General features: G+C 31.1%; 2 protein-coding genes and 1 long non-coding RNA gene across 9 annotated transcripts; 2 read left to right on the top strand and 1 right to left on the bottom strand.

Moving 5' to 3' along the window:
• Nucleotides 1-145: 145 nt before the first annotated feature.
• On the bottom strand, nt 146-4480 carry LOC101513801 (uncharacterized). Of its 6 annotated transcripts, none has more exons than XM_027334224.2 (5): nt 4318-4480; nt 3229-3656; nt 1799-1845; nt 721-1690; nt 146-602 (listed from the first exon to the last, which is right to left on the bottom strand). In XM_027334224.2, exons 2-4 carry the CDS (start codon nt 3539-3541, stop codon nt 743-745), a joined length of 1308 nt encoding a protein of 435 aa, XP_027190025.1. In that variant the 5' UTR covers nt 3542-3656; nt 4318-4480; the 3' UTR covers nt 146-602; nt 721-742. The 6 variants fall into 6 exon arrangements, with proteins under 6 accessions (XP_027190025.1, XP_027190026.1, XP_027190027.1 ...); XM_027334225.2 differs by having other exon boundaries at nt 146-579; XM_027334226.2 differs by having other exon boundaries at nt 146-446.
• A 6748-nt stretch (nt 4481-11228) lies between these two features.
• On the top strand, nt 11229-11989 carry LOC140920582 (uncharacterized). Its single transcript, XR_012163300.1, has 2 exons — nt 11229-11440; nt 11715-11989. It is a non-coding gene; the product is annotated as an uncharacterized lncRNA (long non-coding RNA).
• Nucleotides 11990-15477: 3488 nt separating this feature from the next.
• On the top strand, nt 15478-20177 carry LOC101515569 (pentatricopeptide repeat-containing protein At4g21065-like). Of its 2 annotated transcripts, none has more exons than XM_027334285.2 (2): nt 15478-18019; nt 19959-20177. In XM_027334285.2, the coding sequence occupies exon 1, from the start codon at nt 15900-15902 to the stop codon at nt 17628-17630; it is 1731 nt and encodes a 576-aa protein (XP_027190086.1). In that variant the 5' UTR covers nt 15478-15899; the 3' UTR covers nt 17631-18019; nt 19959-20177. The 2 variants fall into 2 exon arrangements, with proteins under 2 accessions (XP_027190086.1, XP_004500791.1); XM_004500734.4 differs by having other exon boundaries at nt 19956-20177.
• The last annotated feature ends 2673 nt before the right edge of the window (nt 20178-22850 follow it).

The raw sequence follows: 22850 nt of genomic DNA, 5'->3' as shown, positions 1-22850 counted from the left end.
ATTTATGACTAGCCTCAGTATTTTTAATCACTGACCACCTTGTTATGAATGAAATGCAAAAGATATTTTATTGTAAAATGAAAAGGCACAAATTTGATGAAAACCTATCAGATACTTTTCATTTATTAAAAGCAACCAACCAAAGTCGATCAAAATAATTAGTATTGCCTATCAATCTGTTAAGAATATTGCTCAACTCCAGAAACTCCATTGGCCTATTGACATGCCTTACATACAAGAAGAATCGTGGACAGCATAACATCATTTGGATATATGAATTATATCCATACATTAAACAAATCGACCTGTACAACACAAAGAGATACTTGTATGTGTTCTTTACAGAGTAACTTCAGCCTCTACTTTTGTTTTGTTGAAATCACAGATTAGTGTACGGCTCCATAATCTTTTTGAGGGTGCAGAGATTATCAACGGTGGAGAGCCTGCTATAAAGGTAGTGGAAATGTGTTTCAGCTAACCATGGAACAGTTTCCAGAATGTTAAACAGGTAAAGTCTTTATAGCTAGGGTATAACAAAGTGTTTCAATTTCTGCTGCATGAAGCCAAACCCGAAAGAATCTGGAAGCACAATAACTTTCGATCTATAAAATGGAAAAGGGGCAAAAACTTATTTCTTATTGCACTGCACGGCATAAGCCAACTTTATGGATGCTTCTGATAAATTGGTGCATGCAACAAAATGAAAATAATGCAACTAACCTCCGAACAACCAAGAAGCAGCTTATGCTTTGCTAGATTTTGCCCAAAAGAAGCCCTTCTTTTTTGTAGGGTGACTATCTAACATGGATCTGGAACCTTTCGATCCAAATGAAAAGTGTCGTTTCAGAAAAGGTTTTCCAAAGGAGATCCTCCCACGAGAACTGGAGTCCATTCGAGGACCTTTACCTTTCTGCCCTCTCCCTTTAAGGTTATCGAGCACAACAGAATCGTCATCAATATCTGTACTGTCCTCAGCCCAATTCTTTGATGCCTTGTTTCTAGCCTTCAAATCCATTTCAGCTTTCAGAACTTTTTTGGACAACATCATAGTTTGTTTCTCACCAAAGCTGCAAACTGGGCAAGCTGGGTCGTACTTATTGATATCAGATGTCATATTCTCCAAACATTCAGCATGATAGATGTGTCCACAGATAAGAACAGCAACTACAGAAAGGTCATTATTTGCAATAATCTTTTGGGCGCCCCAAGGAGATTTCTCAATTAAAACCTTTGAGCAAAAGCCACATTTTTGCAAATCAACTGGTGACACTGAAAACCAACTACTGGATCTAGCTAACTTTTCACGATTAGAACCAAATGACTCACTATCAAATGACCATCTTTCTCTGTGTGGAGTTCCAATAAGTTCAGAAAAGCCAGGTATAGACCAACCATCTGAAGATCCCCCACGGGAGCACATTCTTGATCCATTGCTCCATGAAGGAAACATTGGTCTTTCCTCAGATAGAGAGTAGCTGCCAGGCGACTTACATGCTGGCGCTCGGATATCAGAAATTTGCCATAACATCTTGTGTCCAGGGGAATGGCCAGGCCACCTTGATGGGGTCAAGCTAGGTGGAAGCATGTGATATTGGGATGATAAAGGAGATGCTGACAATGAAGTTGAAGGCAAGGATGGTTTTGTAGGTGATGGCCAAGATACTACCGATGATTCTGCCAACCCATTAGCCTAGAAAGTGATTTATTAGTATGGAGTGTGTCAAAGAAACCACATGCCAACATGTACGCAAAAATGTAATATAATTTTTTTTTAAATTATTCACTATTATAAACTTACCTGTTCCATGCTCACATCCACAGAAACAGACCTTGAAATGGATTGATCTGCAATAAGCATGAATTACCAAGTCAGATACTATAAAAGAACCAGTTGACAGAACAGTAGATAATCAATGAATCAGTTACACTATAATAGTGCCATACCATTTTTTAAATATAGGAAACAAAGCAAGCCATATGAAACACCTTATTTGTACTTATTTAATTACCTGCCTAAAGTATATTTCCCGGTTCTTTATGAGGATGGATCTATGAAAAATCTCCTATACAAATAACCAAAAAGACTAGAATGATACTGTATTAAGAACTAAATTTGGTAAGCCCTGTGCTAAGAATTCTATCCTATTTTCTCATTAGAGGGAAACCACTTCAAGATTAAAATAATGCATAACAAACGAAAAATAATATATATGGATAAAATAGTATAACAAGGTACACATTTCGTCCAAATTAAACTAAAATGTTTTTGATCCATCAACTAAACTCAAAATCCATGTTGTTAATCCCCCGGATAGCGGTGTGTAGTGGCCGATCCCGGAATTGGGATAGCTGCACAGCGCATTGCGGGATGGCTGCTATTCAAAAGTTCCCATGGCTGTTGGATGAAACAAAATAACAGCAGAAAACAGAGAGCAGCAACTACTGTTCTGTTCACAGAAAACAGAGGATCCTGTTTGCAGAAATAAGATGACAATTGGGAGCAGCTGTGGGACGCCGGCAGCTGGGTCATCAGAGGCTTGGTGAGGTTCAGCTCAGAGGAAAGGAGAGAACAATGCTGTGCAACTGTAGCATCGCCCCAGACTCCAACTGTTCTACTATTTTGCGCCACTACTGGCTACCTAGCTCAAAATCTTAGCAGAAAGGTTCAGATGATCAGACTTAGGTTAACATAATGAATGGACTTTCATCAGCATCATTGTGCTTACAAGTTTGCAACCAACTTCATTATTATGTTCAGGTCATTTGATGCCAATCTTCTGTTAAGATTTAATTGGATCAAACTAGACTCTTACACCAACTTAGAATTTATATTTGAGCTTAACCCCAAGAGCTAGCATATAGGATGAGGGTTGCCTCCTCCACTTATAACTACTATTCAAGCCTATCGCATATATGAGGTGAGACTCTCAATAAGAACAGCCCAAGCTTTATTAAGACAACTTTGGCTGAATCTCTAATAATGTGGGATCTCAACACACTCTGGGCATCTGAAGCGTGAACAAGATGTAGCATAATAACCTAACCCCTTAAGCTAGCTCTTGAGGTGAGGATTCCTCAAGACCTATAAGGACAATGTTGACCACATCTCTAGTCGATGTGGGGTCTAAACAGAATGACTGTAAAATAACTGATACAAAATACAATTCTAAACAGACCAGACCGCGTAGGTCCACAGTTAAATCCAGAAAACTGACTTGTGAAGGTTACCTGAATTTAAATCTCTAACATTTGCACCAGTTCCTTCAGAAATGGGGGATTTTTGGCATCTATTTTGTTTCTGGGACGGACTTCCAACCTCTAATACATGTCCTGATTCATTTTTATTCTCTAATTCATCATTCCTGGTAATACCATCAGAAAACCAATTTATAGAAGTATCTTCACCAGCTACACGCCCCCGATTATCCCAACGGAGGCTCCAAGTTGGAGACATTCGATAAGTTCGATGAGAAATCTCGTTGATTGATCCACTTTGTACAGTTTTATTATCTCTGGCAGCAACACAGCAAGCAGCACCCATTGTGAAGTAGCAACAACTTTCAGCTTCTTCTTATATACTAAGAGAGAGACACCAATTCAATTGCATCCAAAAATACAGATCTACACCATTTACTAATGAACAAACAACTCTTAGCCTGAAACATTGATGGAAAAGGTATATAATCAATTCCAACAATCAATACTATGACAATTAAAAGCTAAAAGACATAATCCAAAAACAAATTATCACTTTTTATCGGCCAGTCTATTATTGCTGAAGTTAAACACAATTTTAATTTAAAACATTCTTTAATTATTAGCCGCCAATTTAATAGGGACACTGACACAAATAAAAAAAGAAAAAGAAAAAACTTCACATTTAGTCATTTTGATGCAGTAGAACACATAGGAAATGGGGGGAAAATGAATGTGAAAATATACAAATGAAATTGTATTCTTACGATGAATAATGGTATCAAGCTGAAATCACCAGAAAAAGAAAAACGAAATGAAAAGAAATCTGGTATAGAGTGAAAAGAGTGAACGATGAATGAATATATATATAAATAAATAAAGAGGAAACATGAAGGTGAGTGATAGAGTCAGAAGGATCCGAAATAAATGCAGAAAAAACGGAATTCAAAGTCAAGACCCCCCAAAGTTTGAATAGTAAAAAGAATGAATATTATAATTTATAATTAAGGAAGGCAAATAATGAAAATGGAGGCATAAAGATGGTTAGTTGTTGATAATATGGTTATTATTAGAGGAAAATAAATGAGGTTATATGAATATGAGAGGTTGAAGGTCGTTTACCTTATAATGAAATAATGAAGCGCCACATAAATAACACTCGAGAGAGAGAGAGAGAGAGAGAGAGAGAGAGAGACGGTTTATTGTAAGTTGTGTGCCGTTTGGGTTGGGAGTCTGTGTACCTCTTCTTCACGACTTCACTGTTGCTTCATGCTCTCACTACACTTCCCACCTCACATATCATTTTCTATTTATTCATTATTCATTATTCATTTATTAAATCGACATAACATTCGCATAACGCCTTCAAATTACATTTACGTCTTTTTCTTTTTCTTTTTCTACAATATATGTCAAACAAATAACATTTATAAGTTTTTTCACAGCGAAAATTTAATGGTACATATAATTATGAGATTAAATTTTGTGTTACAGTTGTCACCGTTGTTTCTTCTTAATCGTTGAAATTAGAATCAGATGCAACTCTAAGATTGAGATTATATAAAACCAATAAAATTGGATCTATATTGGGTCTTGATCTAATCCAAAATAATTTTCAAATTTTATCACAAGAAAAAAAAAACTCAATATTTAACTAATCTTACTAGGATATAAAAAAACATATTTACATTTTACTTCAATATGAAAATCTCTCAAATGTTAAAAAATAAAAACGAATTGCTAGTACCGTAATAAAATTTTGTAAGATTGTGATCTCAAAACATAAATTTATAACATAAATAAATTGAAAATAAAAGTTGGTTCAACTAACTCAATACGAGAAAAAAATAAGTAACTGTTTGAAATTTTAAGTTAACTTAGAGAATTTTAGTATAGTTTTGTCTAAAATTTATGAATTGTTAAATATTAAATTTATTGTTACGGGAAGAAAAACAGAAACTAATGTGTTAATTTATCAGTTTTTTATTGTATTTCGATGCATATGTATTTATTTATCTTGTTGTATAATGTTTTATTTATTTTAATTTTATAATCTCTATCTATCTTAAATGACCTCAGTGTCAATATTCATCTTATATTTTTTAAATTTGAATTCAAAAAAATTGCATTGTTAAAAATTTCTTGATAATTATGGTGGTGAGTTTTAGGTAAAATTTGAAGAATAAAACTGAATTGTTAAAACTAAACCTAAACTTGTCTAATAAAAGTCCATTAAAATTAGGAATCGACATTATATAATAATTATATAGATAAAGTTTGAAATCATTTAAGTTTGTTAATTACTTTATTTGCAAACTTTAATATATATATATATATATATATATATATATATATATATGTATTCACTTTGATTCACAGTTGTACGGTTTAATTCGTAAATTTTTGTAGTATACATTGTAGCTCAAAGGAAACTATGAATTAAAAGTTTATTTAAAAATATTTATGAAATTAATGTAAGTTGCTGTGTTTGAGTGTAAAAGATAAATGAAGCAATAAAACTCAAATAATAAATGCTATATTTTTTAAAGAATTTGCTTTTTTTAATTAAAAAAACAATATTAATTAATTTGAATTATATAATATAACGATGTAATATAATTTTAAATTTATTAACAACAAAAATAATAAATTTACGAATAAATTTATAATATCTAATTTAACAACGTAAAAAGAAGACATTACACAAAACCCAACAATATACTATGCATATATAACAAATTTTATAGATATCTAAGAATTAGAATTATTTTGAATAATAAAAAGTTTTGAAGATATGGCATTTTTGTGGGGCAAAAGGTTTAGTGTCTTCGGTAGTACTCAGAGTGGGTCGTACGCATTCCATGCTTTTCAATTTTCAGTTTCTCATTAGACAAAACACCGAGGTAAAGGTACCATCAACGATTCAACATCCATCATATAATAATAAATAAAATAAATTATTAAAACAATTCCTTTCTTCCAGTATTTTAAATTCCCTTTGATCGTTTTAAGTCACAGTCAAGTAGATGTGAAAAAAGATAATTATTAATCAGATCATTGTGCTCTTGTTCCTTCTCTTAATTAATTTATTTTGTTTTCCTTGTTCTAGACGTTTTTTTTATGAGAATGGATCGAACTCGAGTATGAGATTTACAACACTCGCATAAACTTGCACATGAATCCTTATGCTAGATTGGTGTTCTATTCTAAACCTCTAATCATCTAAATTAAGTTTCAAAGAGTTCAATAATGTGGAGAAATTTTTGTTTTAAAAATTAAATAGAATAGATATGATGAAAATACTTAATTTGATCCTTCAAATTTCATTCTCGTACTAAATTAATCACAAATTTTATCGATATCGTCAATTTATCAAACATTGATAAGATTAATCTCTTGACAAGTGGTAATGAATCATGCAGTCGATAAATAGCATATTGTAACATACCGTGAGTTTGTAGTTATTCATATGGATTCACTAGAGTTTGTTTCATGTACTCTTTTACTATTAGAGTTTTTATTTTATTTTATGTATTTCCCACCAAAGACTCTTCTTGTGGACCTTTCTATTGTACATCATTTTTAGATATATTGTTGTTGTCAACCACCATCTGTTATACATATATCGACACGTGTTCCTGATAAAGAGGTCATTCCAGAACTGTTCCTGATATTGAGGTTATTTCAAACGCTCTTTCTCTACCACCTTTTTTACTAGATCCAACCATTGATACTCTCCATTGCTATTCTTTAAGGTATAAACCTTACTCGTAATTCATCCCCTCATTAAATTGGTTTGAGTTATCATCATCTTTCTATTGTGCATTATATTTACTTGTCTTCAAGTGAAATTTTATCTCATCCAGAGTGGGGGCAGACAATGATGACAATGTGTATGCACTTTAGAGAGTAGTGGTACATATATGAGCTAGTTCATTTACCTTATGAGAATTTAGTAGAGTTGTCGGTGGTCTAAATAGTGTAGTGTTTTATTTTATTTGAACTGAATCACTTGTTTTACTTTGTCTCATTATGAATGTACTAAATATAAAAAAAGTATTGACACAAAAATATAGTGGCGGTGATTGGAGATCGGTGATTAGATATGGTGGTTAGTGATTGGTGATAGTAGGAGGTGTGTAGTTGGTGGTGGTGATGGTCAGAGATGGGTGGTCAGTGATGGAGATAGTATTGAGAGATGGTGGTTGGTAGTGCTCGGTGATGGTAGTCGATAGTTGTTGAAGTTGTGTTTATGTCTCCTCACAGTGACATGTTAATTTTAAAACAAAAATAAGAATTATGAACCTATTTTTGCTGTTGAGTTTTAAGCAAAATTTATTTTAAAATTAAGTAAAAAATAAACTCAACTCCATTTTATTCTAACAATATTTTGTTTCAAAATTAACTTTTAAAACAAAAAATCAGATACTCACGACCACTTTGAATACGTCATTATTTTGTTGATTTTAAGTTTTTAGACAAAACTGTTTTTAAATTAAGTATAAAACTAACTTAACCTCGTATGTTCCAATCATGTTTTGATTTTGAAGTTAACTTTAAAAACTAAAAGCAAGAAACTCATATTCACCCGAACGAACTCTAAGATATCTCAATACAAAAACGACTTAATAATTTCATAAAGAATAAATATCCTACACAAAAACAAAATTAGTAGTAAAATAATGAGATTGAAATCTTTATAAATCCTTTATTCGGATTAAAAAAAAAAAAGGATTAATTTATAAAAAAATTATATATTTATAAAAAAAACCTATTTAAACTTAAATAGTCAATATAATATCACCAGATTAAAGTCATCTAGCTAACAGAAATACTTATTATAAAGAATAAAAAAATAAGATTTATATTGAAAAGTAAAAAAATTAAATTTTTAAATAATTGAATATACAATTTTTTAATATAATATTTTTATATTTAAATTTTTAACAAGTGTTAGCATTTGCCTTAAAATTATTTTAATTTTTCCTTCAAGTTTAGATTAATTAATTATATAGACGGCAAACACTTCACACAACAAGAATGATTTGTTCTCTAAATCCATGAGTTATGAAAGATAGATGAGGTCATATATGTCTTTTCGCTGTACTTGGGTCACTACCACGTAGATCATGCTGGTTGACTGTCAACTGTTAAGAGGTGACGTGCGTTGGTGAGAGACGCCAAGTATTAATCCATCTCCTAATTATGGAATTAGGTATAAAACAATTTTATACTTGAGAATTTCATTATTAATGTTAAGACTTAAGAGCTACTACTACTAGACAAGTTAGCCAATTACACTGAAGATTTTCTATATTTTAATTAAATGAAGGAATTTAGTTGCAATACCAAAAGAAGCGTTTCTAAAGATCCTACCATTACCATATCTATGGTTGTTAGAATCGACAATCAATGACAGATTATACAATATGTTTCTAAGACAAATGGTACCTCCACGACTATTAAGCACAAAAGTTTCAATATTCCAAACTCACTTCACCAAGTTGGTGGATATCACGTATCTTCCATTTCAACAACACAACAATATCATCTGAATAAGTAAATTCAATCTCCCAAATTGTAAGCTTCTCGTTATATTAGGTTCTTCAAATTTAAAAATTAATAAATATATTTTTTAAATTATAAAGTATTAATAAATTAGTTTATTAGTAAATTTTTTTACTGTTAGATATTTTGATATGAGACTATAATTAAATATGTGGTTTATTAATATTGATTTGACGTCGACCAAATATTTAAATTCTATAAAAAAGAATAGTTTATATTATAATAAAATATAACGTAAAGGAATCATATATTCAATTAACATATATATTAATTAATATATATATTACGATTTCTGACATATAAATTTATGTATTTGTCAATTAACAAACTTAAAAAATTGATTTGACTAAATCGAAATGCAATTTTCAGGATAATTTATCTATTCACTTTTACAATAATATTTGGACACTTGTCATTTTTCTTACATGATATTCATTTTTTTCTCTATCTTTATTTTTTGTCATCTTATTACATCATCAATATACATGTTTCTATTTATGTTCGTGTGTTTCAATGTGTCATTGAAGTGTGCGAGTGTTCCTTAAAATATGTGTCCTATTAATTTATACAAGTTCTTTATTTTTTTTTAATAATCATATATAAATAAATATAATAAGTGAACATTAAACAATCAAATCACAACTACAATAAAATTATAGTAAAAATAATTATAAAATATATCTACCAATGCGAATGTTATTAAAAGAAAAACTATCAATTTGAATTTTTTTATTATATAATATTTTTATGGTAAAAAATATTTTGTGTCCCTGAAAATTTAAAGTCATACAGATACTCAAATCTACACTTTGCACATACTCAAGGCCACCTATACATCCTTTTGTCTATTCCTATTTTTTTACCCTAAAGCTTCCATAGTAGGCATATGATGGCCCGATCACGTACTTTGTTTAAAAGAGAGTGAGATTTTTTTAAATATGTTATTTGTGAAAAGTTTTCACTGAATTTTACACTAGGAAATCTAGTTAGGGACACTAAGTTCCAATCTAACATAAGTAATGTTGGTTGATGATTGACAGAGATGGGGAAAAATTACGAAAACAACTGTTTTAGTCTTTAATAAAAGATAAAAAATTTGTTTTTATCAAAACATCTAAAAAATTACTTAATAAAAATGTTTTAGATTTTAATATTTTTAAAATTATATTATATTTTTTTTCTTCTAAATTTAATATTATCTAAAAAATTAAATTAATTTAAAATGAAATATTACATAATATAAATTATATATATTAATTTAATGATATTAAATTAAAATTTAAAAAATTTATTTTAAATCTCATATTAAAATTCGTCTTAGATTTTTAAATATGTTGGACGGACCTAACGTGTAATAACTAACTAGTTAGATTTATAGAATTTTTTTAATAATTTTATGTGCGATGAAATGATAATATATTAAATTCATATTTTCATTATACTTTGTGTTTATGAAATTACTCTCAACCACTCTATGGAAAGGGAAACAAACCAATTACACTTACTTACTCAAGTAAATAGAGATTTTAATATTTGAAATTGCAAACATCGGTAAACTTAGTTTTCCAAATTTACAAAATAGAAATTTAGTCCCTTGAATTCAAAAATATTAATCAATTTAATTATTTTTTAAAATATTATTTTTATAAACATCTGTTGAAACCAATAAAACTCATAAATATTGACTTAAATGGTCTTTTGCAAGATCAAAATTAAGTACACAACCATCTAAAATTGTAGTACAACAAGTGAAGAAATGATTAAATTGAGGGGAATTTTTCATTTTAAGAGACTAAATAATTATTTTGCAAATTTGAAGGATTAAATTGAATGATCCTACAATTTTAAAGACAAAAAATGTTTATAGACTCTTTCTATATCTGTCTATAAACATTTTTTGTCTTTAAAATTGTAGGATCATTCAATTTTAATTCATTTTGTACATATTACTAGAATTATTGACACATCATGTCATTATGTACATATTACTAGAATTATTGACACATCATATTATTAAAATTCAAATTGAAAAAGAATATCAATATCAACAATTTTAAAAATTGGCGATCAAAATGATAGAAAACAAAGTAAATGAATTAAAATTGTAAATTTAGTAAAACATAGGAGAAAATTATTTAAGTTTTATTTATTTATTTATTTATTAAATTGATAATTTAAGTCATAAAATATATACACAATTACCTTTTCTTTAAATTTTCTATCCAACTCGAAACAAAAGTATTTACATAGCCATTTTGATAGTGATGTATAGCAAATTCACGTTAGATTTTAGTTAAACATTCCAAAATCTTCTGCATAAAAAAACAAAAATTATATTATGGCTCATGAATACATTTATTTTATTTTAACGAGGTTGTCTTGTATTTGAATTAAAATTCGGTAAATGCCATTAAAATTCTTATGAGTGCTTTATTCTATTGTGATGTAGGCGTGGTAGACTTGCCGCTAGCTGAACACACGTTATTTGTGTACTTAACCTAACCACGAGTACACCGTTTATGCATGAAAATGAATAATTACTATTCTCTATATATACATCCTCGTATCATTTATATCAAAGCAACACAATTGAATAATTAAGCAATCATGGCTAGGCTTCTTAACCGTATTCAACTCTTTGCAGCTTTCTTTGCTATCATTCTCCTCGTTGCATCAGGCAAGTCACACTGAATTTTGTTTATCACACATTATTGTATGGTTGTGATTGTAGTTTCTTAATTTATATATTTTTTAAATAAAATCTTATTTTTTTTTTTATGAAAAAATATAATATCTTAATTTATAATACTATTTGTTTTTTGGTCTGTATACATAGTACTATTTTATAGCTTCTTACTTTGTCCCTTTTTATTTGCTAAAATTAAATGTGTCGCTGTTAAATGAATTTTTCATTAATTTTGTAAAATATATTTAATTTAATGGGAATGCAGGTTCGGAAGAAAAGGAGGAACCAAAACCAAAAAATTGTTGGCGTATAAGTAACACGTGGCCTCATGCTAGATGCTTTCATACTGCAGCTTGCAATCACTACTGCCAGAGCGTAGAGAATGCACTCGCAGGGCAATGTGGTTTCTTCTTCAAGAAATGTGAATGCAAATTCTGTGATGATCCACTATCCACCTAAAGTGCAACAAGAAAAAATATTAGTAAAGAATATCAATATGGATGAATAAATAATAGTCTCACCAATTTCATTAGAACTTAATTTCTTGAAGCAAAATCTCAATTATTACGACATTTCATCTGATTCGTCGTGTATTTGACTAAACATCTTACATTATTCTATAAATAAGTTTTTTTTTTAATAAATTAGTTTATTGACTATGATAAATTTAATCTATGATCGACAATCTTGTTATCATCTGTCATTCATAAATTCATGCACATGTATATATGGATGTTAGCGCACTAATTTTTTTTTTTTTTTTTTTTTTTTTTTTTTTTTTGGGGTTATTGTCACTTTAAATTGGGACACATGATCTCAATATAGACTTTGGTAAAATAAAATATTAAAAAATTGAGTGATAGTTGATGACCGATAGTTTATAGCTATAAAGTTAATTAATTAAAATTAAAGTGTTTGCTAATTTTAGATTGATCAATATTTTTTTTTTTTTTTTTTTTTTCTTTTCTTTTTGGGGCTAATTGTCACTTTAAATTGGGACACATGATCTCAATATAGACTTTGGTAAAATAAAATATTAAAAAATTGAGTGATAGTTGATGACCGATAGTTTATAGCTATAAAGTTAATTAATTAAAATTAAAGTGTTTGCTAATTTTAGATTGATCAATATAAAATAACATGATTATTTAATTTAAAATAATAAAAAATGTGATATTTTTATTCAATCTTTTACCTATCATTTTACTCAGTCAATTTTTTTTGTATTGAATTTATTTTTCTACTTCACTTTTATTTTTTTATGTTTTTTTGTTCTCCATATTCTCATCTATGAAATTGAAACATCATTCTTTATATTATAAATTATATTTTATGAAGCACGAATGTTAACACATATGTCAAACAAGACACTAATAATAAATTGAGAAAATTAGATTTTGTACTACGCAATTGGACTTATATCTCCCCAAAATGTAAAAAACTCAATTTTATTCTTTTCATTTTCATTCAATCAAAGGTACAAAAATTGCTCCAAAATCGTACCCCTCACTAAAATTTCTGATAATTAAATTATTTCCCCCAAAAATTCGGTACACAAATTAACAATATCAGAAATTATATTTCCAAAATTTCCGTTTGTGTAATTTGTATTTCGAAAATTTCAAAGCATAAACTTTTAGATAGTATAAATTGTGTACTGCACATTTCACCATCAAAATTTTCAGTACACTATTTATGCTACCGAAAAATTTGTGTCTTAAAATTTTCTGTAGTTATTTGAAATTTCTGGTAAGTAATATATTTTTTTTAACTTTTGTTTGTTCGTAGGGATAAAAAACATCATTACGTATATATTTGATCGAAGCATATTCAATTTTTGAATCACGAGAAACTGTTATATCTTGGGCAAAAGAGGTTGACCGAAAAAATTGAGTAGGTGTTATCATTATTCTTTCTAACATAGAGGCCAAAAAGAGAGGAAAAACATCAAAATTAATTCTCAATTGTGATAGAGGTGTAAATTATAAGTAAAAAAAAAATAATAATAATAACTCCAGAACTTCAACTAAAATGTGTGGTTGACCTAACATCGTCAAGAGTAATAGTCATTTTACAAATTGGCAAGATCTTGGCGGTGCTCATGCTCCTCCTTATCACGTTGTATATGTATATGTATATGGATATGTATATGATCCTCAAACGTGGCATCTTGATGCTCCTCTTGCTCAAACTCAAGCTGAATAAAATAATATTTCTCGTGTTGCATCTCTTTGTTCCTCTTTTTCCTTTTTTCATCGATTACTCCCCTATTAGATTGTATAGGAGATCGAACTCGAGAATGTTCCACAGTGTTTTTGGCTCCTTTGGTCTTCACTGGAAAAAAATTGAATGAAAAAATATAAAAAAAAAATATTAAAAAAAAAATCTGACCCAAAACTTTCAAGAACGAAATTTCATGTAGTAATATTTCAATACCGAAAATTTCATTTTTTAAATCTCCAATAGTTAGTTTCAACCGGATATTTCAAGATATACAAATTTATTTTAGTTTTTACTATTCACTTAAGGGTGTTTTTGTAAGTTAAGAGATACAAATTATAAATCGACTATAAGTCCAATTGTTGGATAGAAAATCCAATTCTCAATAATTGACTGTAATTAAGATGTCGGTGCAGTATCAGTATCTGACGCTGACATGTGTCGTACACCTACTAGTAAAATAACATAAAACATTAACGATGCGCTTACTAGTAAAATAAACTAAAAAATCTATGGATTTATTACAAAAGTTTTTAGCATCAGGTTTCTACTACAGATAATATTCAAAAGTTGAATTAAAGATCTTATTCCTATTTTATCTTGTAGCTTGTGTAAAAAAAAAAACTAACATTAATCTTTCTATCTCATCCCTCATCCTAAACATGATCCCATCTTTATCCAATTTCTCACACTTTAAAAATCACTAAATGTGTTCATCTCTCTTCATTGCATCATTTTTTTTAAAAAAAGCTTTGAACATACTCTTAATAATATATTACCCTAGTTAATCTCCTTTCATCTAGACGATATTTATACTTTCCGATGAAATTAATACAAAGTTCACATCAAATATTGTATACTCTTCGGTCTATTTGATAGCCACTCCAACCATCAATATTACCGTTAGTTAGTTGATGTTATTTTATAGCTTCTATCTTTCTCCCCGAATTCTCCTCCTCCCAATGTGATTGACATTTCAACTAATACGTCTGTCATGTTTCTTCTTCTCTTTATCTCTTAATATATTTATCTCATTTATGACTTTTGTGATAAAAGAATCTAAAAAATGTATAAATAGTAATCGTAAAAATTTACAATTTGGCATAAAAAGGTAAATTTAATTGTATGAGTTTCTTGTCGGATTGAAAGATTTGTTGAGTTATTTTGGTAAGGAATTAAATAAATGGAGTCCGGTTCTATTCATGCATGGCGTTGTCAATTTTGTATTATGTGACATAGATTCTTGCCATGCATGAAGTTAAATTTTTTGCTGTAAATTTTTTTGGTAAAGATTAAACAAATGGTTGTGTTATATAGAAATAATAGTATCACTATGAACAGAAAACAAAAGTAACAGCACCAAAAAAAAGATGTTGAAGATAGTGTGTTAATATTGGGCAAAGTCTGAGGGTAAGTAAATCCACCCAGCCTTAAACATATTAGTTTGAGCAAAGTCTGAATTATTACATGAACTTTATATTTTAAGGTAGTTTCTTATCTAGTACTTCTTTGTTCTTAAATACATATATGAATTGGTTAATGTGAATGTATAAAATACACCTTAATATTTTGTTCAATTTAGACTAAAATTGAGTTTCGAAAAAACACAAGAGGAGAGAAGAAGTTCACATATTTTAATTAATGTTTTAAAAAAATTGCATACAAAAGTGGTCCAATGATAAAAAAAAAAAATCACGTGATTGTGTTTCAAACATGTAATAAAAATAAGAGTCTAATCTTTTCTAAAATATGAATCCATATAAAAAATAGTCTATTGGATTGGGCCAAACATAACAATTTTCATTGATAAAAATGAAGTAAAATTAGCGAGAATTATAATCAACTAGAGAACAAGCTTCCTTTAAATCAATGGTAATTAAACTACACGATTGATAAGGTGAACCAAAGGGCTCCATCATTATGGATGTGTTGAAGGAGGGCAATTGAAGTTAATTTCGAAAAGAAGTCATTTACAAAATGTTCAATGCCATCACGAATAAAACCACCACAACACAACAAGTATTGCCAGAGGAAGGACTTTGAAGTAATCAAGTGGAGATTTTTGCCAATGTTAAAATTGAGAATGGTTGCCTTCCATACTAGTGGCGCTAGGATTTTTTTTAACTCAACTTCAATAAGTTATCCAAATTTGAATTTGTGAAAAACTCATTAACTAATTAATCAAATTAGCCAAAAAGAAATAAGTTGAAGGAAGGACTGTGCTTTGAAGATGGATGTAACAAGCATGTCACAAGCTCTGCAACTTCACGCACAAGTCATAAAATTGAGAACCCAAAACCAACGAAACCTATCCAACCTCTTCACCTTCGCCGCTCTCTCACCCTCCGGCGACCTCAACTACGCACGTCTTCTTCTCAACTCAAACCCATCTCTCAACTCTTACTACTACAACACCATCATTCGTGCTTATTCTCACACCTCTAATCCCACTCATCATTTCCAAGCTCTTTCTCTCTTCCTCTTCATGCTTCAACCACCCAATAACAACCACTACGTACCAACACCCGATAATTTTACATATCCCTTTGTTCTCAAATGCTGTGCCCGATTGAAACTTACCCAACAAGGTAAACAGCTTCACGGTTTAATTGTTAAGTTGGGTTTTGGTTCTGATATCTATATACAAAACGCGCTTATTCATATGTACTGTGAAATTGATGAATTGGGTGTTGCACGTATACTGTTTGATAAAATGTCTGATAGAGATGTGGTTTCTTGGACGTCTTTGATTGATGGGCTTGTTAATCATGATCTATCTATTGAGGCAATTGGGTTGTTTGAGAGAATGTTGGAAGCTGGAATTGAAGTGAATGATGTTGCGGTGATTTCTGTTTTGAGAGGTTGTGCGGATTCAGGAGCGTTGAGTGTGGGGAGGAAAGTGCATGGGATTGTGAAGGAGAAGGGGATTGGTTCTAAGGCTAATGTATGCACTGCACTTATTGATATGTATTCCAAATGTGGGTGTGTAGAGAGTGCTAGGAAGGTGTTTGATGAGGTTGTGGATAGAGATGTTTTTGTTTGGACTGCAATGATTTCTGGCCTCGCTTGCCATGGGCTGTGCAAAGAAGCTATTGACTTGTTTGTTGAAATGGAAATGTTTAATATAAAACCTGATGAGCTGACAATTACAGCTATTTTATCGGCATGTAGGAATGCAGGCTTGGTTCGTGAAGGTTACATGTTTTTTGGCGATGTCCAAAAGCGTTACGGTATGAAACCCACAATTCAACATTTTGGTTGCTTGGTGGACCTCCTTGCAAGAGGAGGGTGTTTGGAGGAAGCTGAAGATTTCATTAATGCAATGCCAATGAAACCTGATGCAATCCTTTGGAGGACCCTGATATGGGCCTGCAAAGTTCATGCAGATACCAAAAGAGCTGAGCGTTTGATGAAACACCTTGAGCTGCAAGGTATGAGTGCACATGATAGTGGAAGTTACATACTCGTTAGTAATGTTTATGCGTCGACAGGGAAATGGTGTGACAAGGCAGAGGTTAGAGAGTTGATGAATAAAAAGGGTCTGGTAAAGCCGCCAGGGTTTAGTAGGATTGAAATTGATGGTGTTGTGCATGAATTTGTGATGGGGGATTATTATCACCCGGAAGCAGAAAAAATATTTGTCAAATTGGATCAGATGGTAGATAAACTGAAAAAAGAAGGATATAATCCAAAAGTATCAGAGGTAATGCTCGAGATGGATGACGAGGAGAAAGCCATTCAATTGCTTCACCATAGTGAGAAGCTAGCTCTTGCTTATGGACTGATCAGGACATGTCCTGGATCCAAAATCAGGATTGTAAAGAACCTAAGGTCTTGCGAGGACTGTCACGAATTCATGAAACTAATCTCTAAAGTATACCAAAGAGACATAATAGTAAGAGATAGAATACGTTTCCATCATTTCATAAACGGGGATTGCTCTTGTAAGGATTATTGGTAGCATGAGAATTGTCCTTTGATTGAATTTTGCAATGTGTAAAAGGAAAAGTTGTTGAGAAATACTACCCATGTACAGTCATATGAACTATTAGCTTTGATGCCTAATATGGCCATTGAGGCAAAATGCTAATGCCAAGCAATTTTTTCTGCTTGCATGGACATGATTACCAATTTTAAATGTAAATCATGAACGATGGCCTGTTTCTGATAAATATCAATAGATGGGATATACTTTGATCCATGATCCATGACAAATGTGCATATTCAGAGTACTTGATACATAATTCAGTTTCTATTTGGTTAAGATATGGCTTTATAGGAGACCTGGAGAGGGAGAACAGCATTGATGCTTTGGATGTCCTTTGGTCCGATACTGTTAGCGAATTGCAGGTATGTTGCAAGGACATATACATGTCTTTTCACTGCAAAGTACTTACCTAAGTTACCTTATGTATGTTACATTCTGTTGTTTAGTTAAAGATATTTATACATGATAATGGATTAAGTTGTGTTATTGAATTTACATTTTAATATTGCTATTTTGAAAGTTTGATTTTTTAGTGACTTTTGTTTATGACCTGAAGGGGGGCAAACCCCCAACAGAGAAAACAAGAATAGAAAATCAGAAATCTCTTGTTGGGAAAAAAATCCCAGTAAAGTAAGCCCGTCCGCACTTGAAACTAGGCACAACATGAAAAGAACTAACACTGACTCCACTGTTCAGCCCAAACTTAGTAAGCCCGTCCGCAACTTGGTTTGCTTCCCTGTATTTGAAAACCATTCAGCAACATCAGCAAGTCTATAATTTTACGGACCAGATTAAAACTAGGGTGGGATTGAGTGCATCCTTTGGTGAGGTAGTTCACTGCAATTAAGGAATCGGACTCAATCCAAAGTGACTGTAGCCATTTTCAAGGGGCATCTTCACCCCTACAAGAATACCCCATAGTTCAGCATTAGTGATGGAACAAGGTTCTATATAAGAAAGAGAAACCTCAAACCTGCCACCAAACCACCCGTATCATTCCGAAGGACATCCCCACAAGCAGCACGGCCTCCTCAATTACAAATGGACCAATCACAATTTTATTTTTGCCAGCCAAGGGGGGAGGAGTCCACACAATTTGACTAGGAATATTACCTGAATTCGTGTTGTTATTCACTAGTTTAAAATTGTTGCTGCCTAGCTGAGTTGCTTCTGCCATACCCAAAATCTTTGAAGTTATCTCTTTACTACACGCAGTAGCCCCTTGGAAAATTCTTTCATTCCTACACTGCCACAGCTTTAAGATACCAAAGAGAACATTCCATTTATGATCATGCCGAATTTGAGGACTAGACAAATTCTTAGTAATTCACTCTTCCCATTAAACGCATAAAAATCAGGCCAAGGTCTTCCATCGAACAAAATGGCCCAAGTCTCTCTAACTATCTGACAATCACGAAACACATGCATACCATTTTCTTCACTGATGTTGTATGCAGAACACAAATTTGAATTTGTCACACTCCTTCGCATCCTCATTGAGTTTGTTAAGAAAGCACTGTGAGCCAATCTCCACAAAAGCCCTTTACCAGAGCAGACTGGATTTTTGAATGACTCGGGTAACATAGTTGGAGAGTTACATTATTGGTGAACTGAACTTATACTTTTTGATAATTATTGTACTCTTTTTCCTGTGGTGACGATTCATGTCGGGATAAGAATAAGAATACAAAGGTTTGTGCTCTACAGAATTGGATTGAATACTTCATAATACATTGTTTACATTTATCGCGTCACAGAAGTTTGAACTTAATGTAGCTTACAAACTATCAAAATCTGCCAAATCTTTCTTTTAGGCATTTACCATTGTTTTTAAGTTAATGATTGAACATATAATTTAGCTAACCAGTATAGGAGATTTGTCCCTTTTGCTATTCATCACAGCAGAGATCAATGAATGAATCAGCTAGGCATAAAAAATGACACTAGTGTCATCATCTTGTGGTGAAAGTAGCAAGTTGAGATCGATGAAAGAGAGTTTCTTCTTAAAAGATATTGGATAAAGGTGTGATCTCTTGTGACACCTAGTGCTTGACCAAAACAAACATTTGAGTGTTTTATGATCACTACCAGTCGTTGCATCATGATCTGCTTCATTTAGAAGACAAATGCTTGTGACTTTCCAATGCTCGTGAAGTTCAAAAAATTTCCCACAGTAGTTTTCACACTTTTGCTTCCCACCAACTTTCTGAACTTGATCTCTTCCATTAATCTTATTGATCATTCAACTTCTTGTTCTTTTTTCACAACAACATTGATCTTCCATTTATCTCTTGACAGTAGCATGAGGCGTATGGCAACTTCTTCTTCGGGGGAAATGTCGGAAGATTAAATTGAGCTAACCAGTTCTGATTCCGGTTCAGTTTTAGTCAATGGTGAATCTATCAAACCTTGTTCAACAACATTGATCTTCCATTTATCTCTTGATAGTAGCATCCTAGAACGTCTTTTAAATGTATTGATAATTTTTTTAATAAAAATTGACACAACAAAATTATAATAGTTCATGGACTTAATTTCATCGGTACAGTCCATTTGCAGAAACCAATTTCATTTTCTAGTCAGAGTTAGTCATGTTTAGAAAACTTTGAACTATTCTTACATCAAAAACAAAGGAGGAATTTTCAATTAGATAATAAAAGACAAATTAATGTCTTAAGTTTCTAATTGTATGTTTTTTCGTTGTAGGAATTCCTTGAAGATTTTAAACATCTATAAAACTGATATAATATGACATTTTTCAACCTTATATTTTTTCATAGAAAGGGGGGAAAAGAAAGAAGACAACAACAATCAATAAAAAAAGGTAAGATGAATTCGGCAAGTTTAACATTGTTTCTAATTAAATAAATCGTTTTTAATTCTCAAAGCTTCACATGATTATTGTCCTAAATTTAGTTTTTCTCTGACGGTGATGCAAACTGATTCTCTTGTGATCAATAACGTGCACTTACTATTCATTGGAGAAAAGCTGCTTATATCTTTTGTCCAAAATCAAAGAGTTTGAGAATAAATAATGATTATGCAAGTAGTCTGACTCGTGAACATAAAAATTATAAATCTAGAGTATAATTGGAGGACAAATATTAATCAATTAAGGAGCAAATTACTAGTTAAATTTCAATTTGTAAGACATATTACTAATCAAATATCATTTGGGGGACAAAATACCAATCAAGGGATGAATGAAACAAATTAAGGAAGAAACATTGAGCATCACTTTTTCTTTTACTATTTAACCACCCTGAAGACCAATGGTATGCTTTTAAATTCTGACATGAAGGAACTCTCCTATGAAGTTATGCTTAATTTTAAAGGATAAAGTGAGGGGATCCATTCCCTAAAGAGAAAGATATATACCATTGCTAATAAAATAAACTATTGATATAGTTTGTCATTTATGATAAAAATAAAATTTGTACGTTGTTTTATGACCTCTAGGAAGTAAATAACTGTTTTATAACATTTTTTTTTCTCTAGAAAGTCTAACGACAAAACTCAGAGACACTAAATACGGAGAAATAGAGTATCATAGGTTTGAACTCTCACACTCAACATATCAAATGTCTTTGCAATCTTTTACCATCTGAGTTGCGTACGAGACGACATTTCTTATTCTTTACTACCTTGTGTCGTTGAACTTGAGAAACTGCCAAGAGATGTTTTAAATTAATCTATTAAATATTTTTAATTTTTGCAGAATGCTCCGATGGTCTAGAACTCTTATGAATTTGTTCATAACTTAACCTTAATTTTGATTCCAAGTGGTTTGTCTTTATCATGTCTCAGTGTCTGTACTTTTGTCAGTTCGTGAGTAAATATTGTTTATCAGTTTTTGATAAATTTTGCTTCTTCAAACCCTTATACTCTCCTATATGGACTTCATATGTTTCTTGTTACTTTTTGGAATTCAAATGTGGGTGGTTAGTGTCACATTGAGTTGATTTATGCTAAATAAATAATGTATAAGATGTGACTCAAAATTGTGTCAAAGTTTCTTGGTGGTCCAGATCATTAGCTCATTGTTGTTCTCAGTGCTCCCCAGTTCCCAACTAGCAATATCAGAGCCTTAATTTGGCTTGATGGGAGAGAGTGGGAATAGATTTTAGTATATTGGATTCTTGTATCGTAAATCTTTCTGCAATAGAGTCAACGGACATGTGCAAGTATAGTGACATTTGATTTGAGAGAAATATTATTAGAATTCAAGTGTAAATGGTTAGTTCTACATTGACTATTAGTAAACTAAAGTGAGATATATAAGAGAAGTGACTCATATATTCAATATATTATGGTTTTTAGTGGTGTGGTGTCAAAGTCTTTTAGTGGTCTTAGTCATTGGTATGTCGTTGCTCTCAATCCTCCCTAGGCTTCCCAGCACCCCTTTGAATTTATTGAAAAATTGTGTTTGCAAAGGGAAAACGATTTTGTCTCCAATACCAAATAATCCTTGAGGCAGGCCCTCTTCCTTTCTACAAAAGATTGTGTCATGCAACTCATTTCATTTATAATAATTGTTGTTTAACCCATTTTTAAGAACATGACATATTATAGAGCACTCTTGCTAAATGACATCACTAGCTATAACCTACTTCAATTAGATCTTAATTAAAATATTACACTCCTGCCAAATGTAATCAGAATTAGGACAACTTTTTAACAAAGCATGTGAACCATTCAATTACATGGCTGGCCACATGCTCGCCCCCCCTTTCCAAAAAATAATACCCTAAACTTTAATTTTTAAGCATGCAATCAAATATTCTAATCCAAAAAGAAAGCATCATGGGAGATTTCATCACCCATGCCACTCTTTTTCTAATGTTGGGACATATACCAATACATCTTATTATATAGTAATACAAACTTGTACATAGACAACCAGACATAGAAAAATAAAATTATAAACCAAAACAACAAAGTACACCGACTTTCATCAATTCTGTTGCTTGTTTAAAATTAATGTCTTTTCATTTTTGTTCCTTTTTAGTATTTCTCTAGCAGAAGTAAATGAAATTAATGTAAATTTGGGTGGTTTTACCTTTTTAACTTTATTTTGTCACTTAAGCAAATAATGGAAACTGAGTAAGAGTCACCATTTTGTAGCTAAGCCAAGCCTATTATTGCAAGCAATAGGCATGGGAATCTTATCGGTTAGTATATTTTAATTAAAAA

Source organism: Cicer arietinum, chromosome 5 (assembly GCF_000331145.2).
Source record: "Cicer arietinum cultivar CDC Frontier isolate Library 1 chromosome 5, Cicar.CDCFrontier_v2.0, whole genome shotgun sequence".
Classification (NCBI taxonomy): domain Eukaryota; kingdom Viridiplantae; phylum Streptophyta; class Magnoliopsida; order Fabales; family Fabaceae; genus Cicer; species Cicer arietinum.
Note: the sequence above shows the minus strand (reverse complement) of the source record. Positions and strands in the feature narration are given on the sequence as shown.

Excerpts from the sequence above, each read along its gene's own strand:
- LOC101513801 (XM_073368992.1), bottom strand. The coding sequence starts at position 3,541 with ATGGGTGCTGCTTGCTGTGTTGCTGCCAGAGATAATAAAACTGTACAA. Across the intron at positions 1,846-3,228 it reads TGTTAGAGATTTAAATTCAG|ATCAATCCATTTCAAGGTCT; the intron begins GTAACCTTCACA and ends TGCTTATTGCAG. Across the intron at positions 1,691-1,798 it reads TGGATGTGAGCATGGAACAG|GCTAATGGGTTGGCAGAATC; the intron begins GTAAGTTTATAA and ends ATCACTTTCTAG.
- LOC101515569 (XM_027334285.2), top strand. The coding sequence starts at position 15,900 with ATGGATGTAACAAGCATGTCACAAGCTCTGCAACTTCACGCACAAGTC.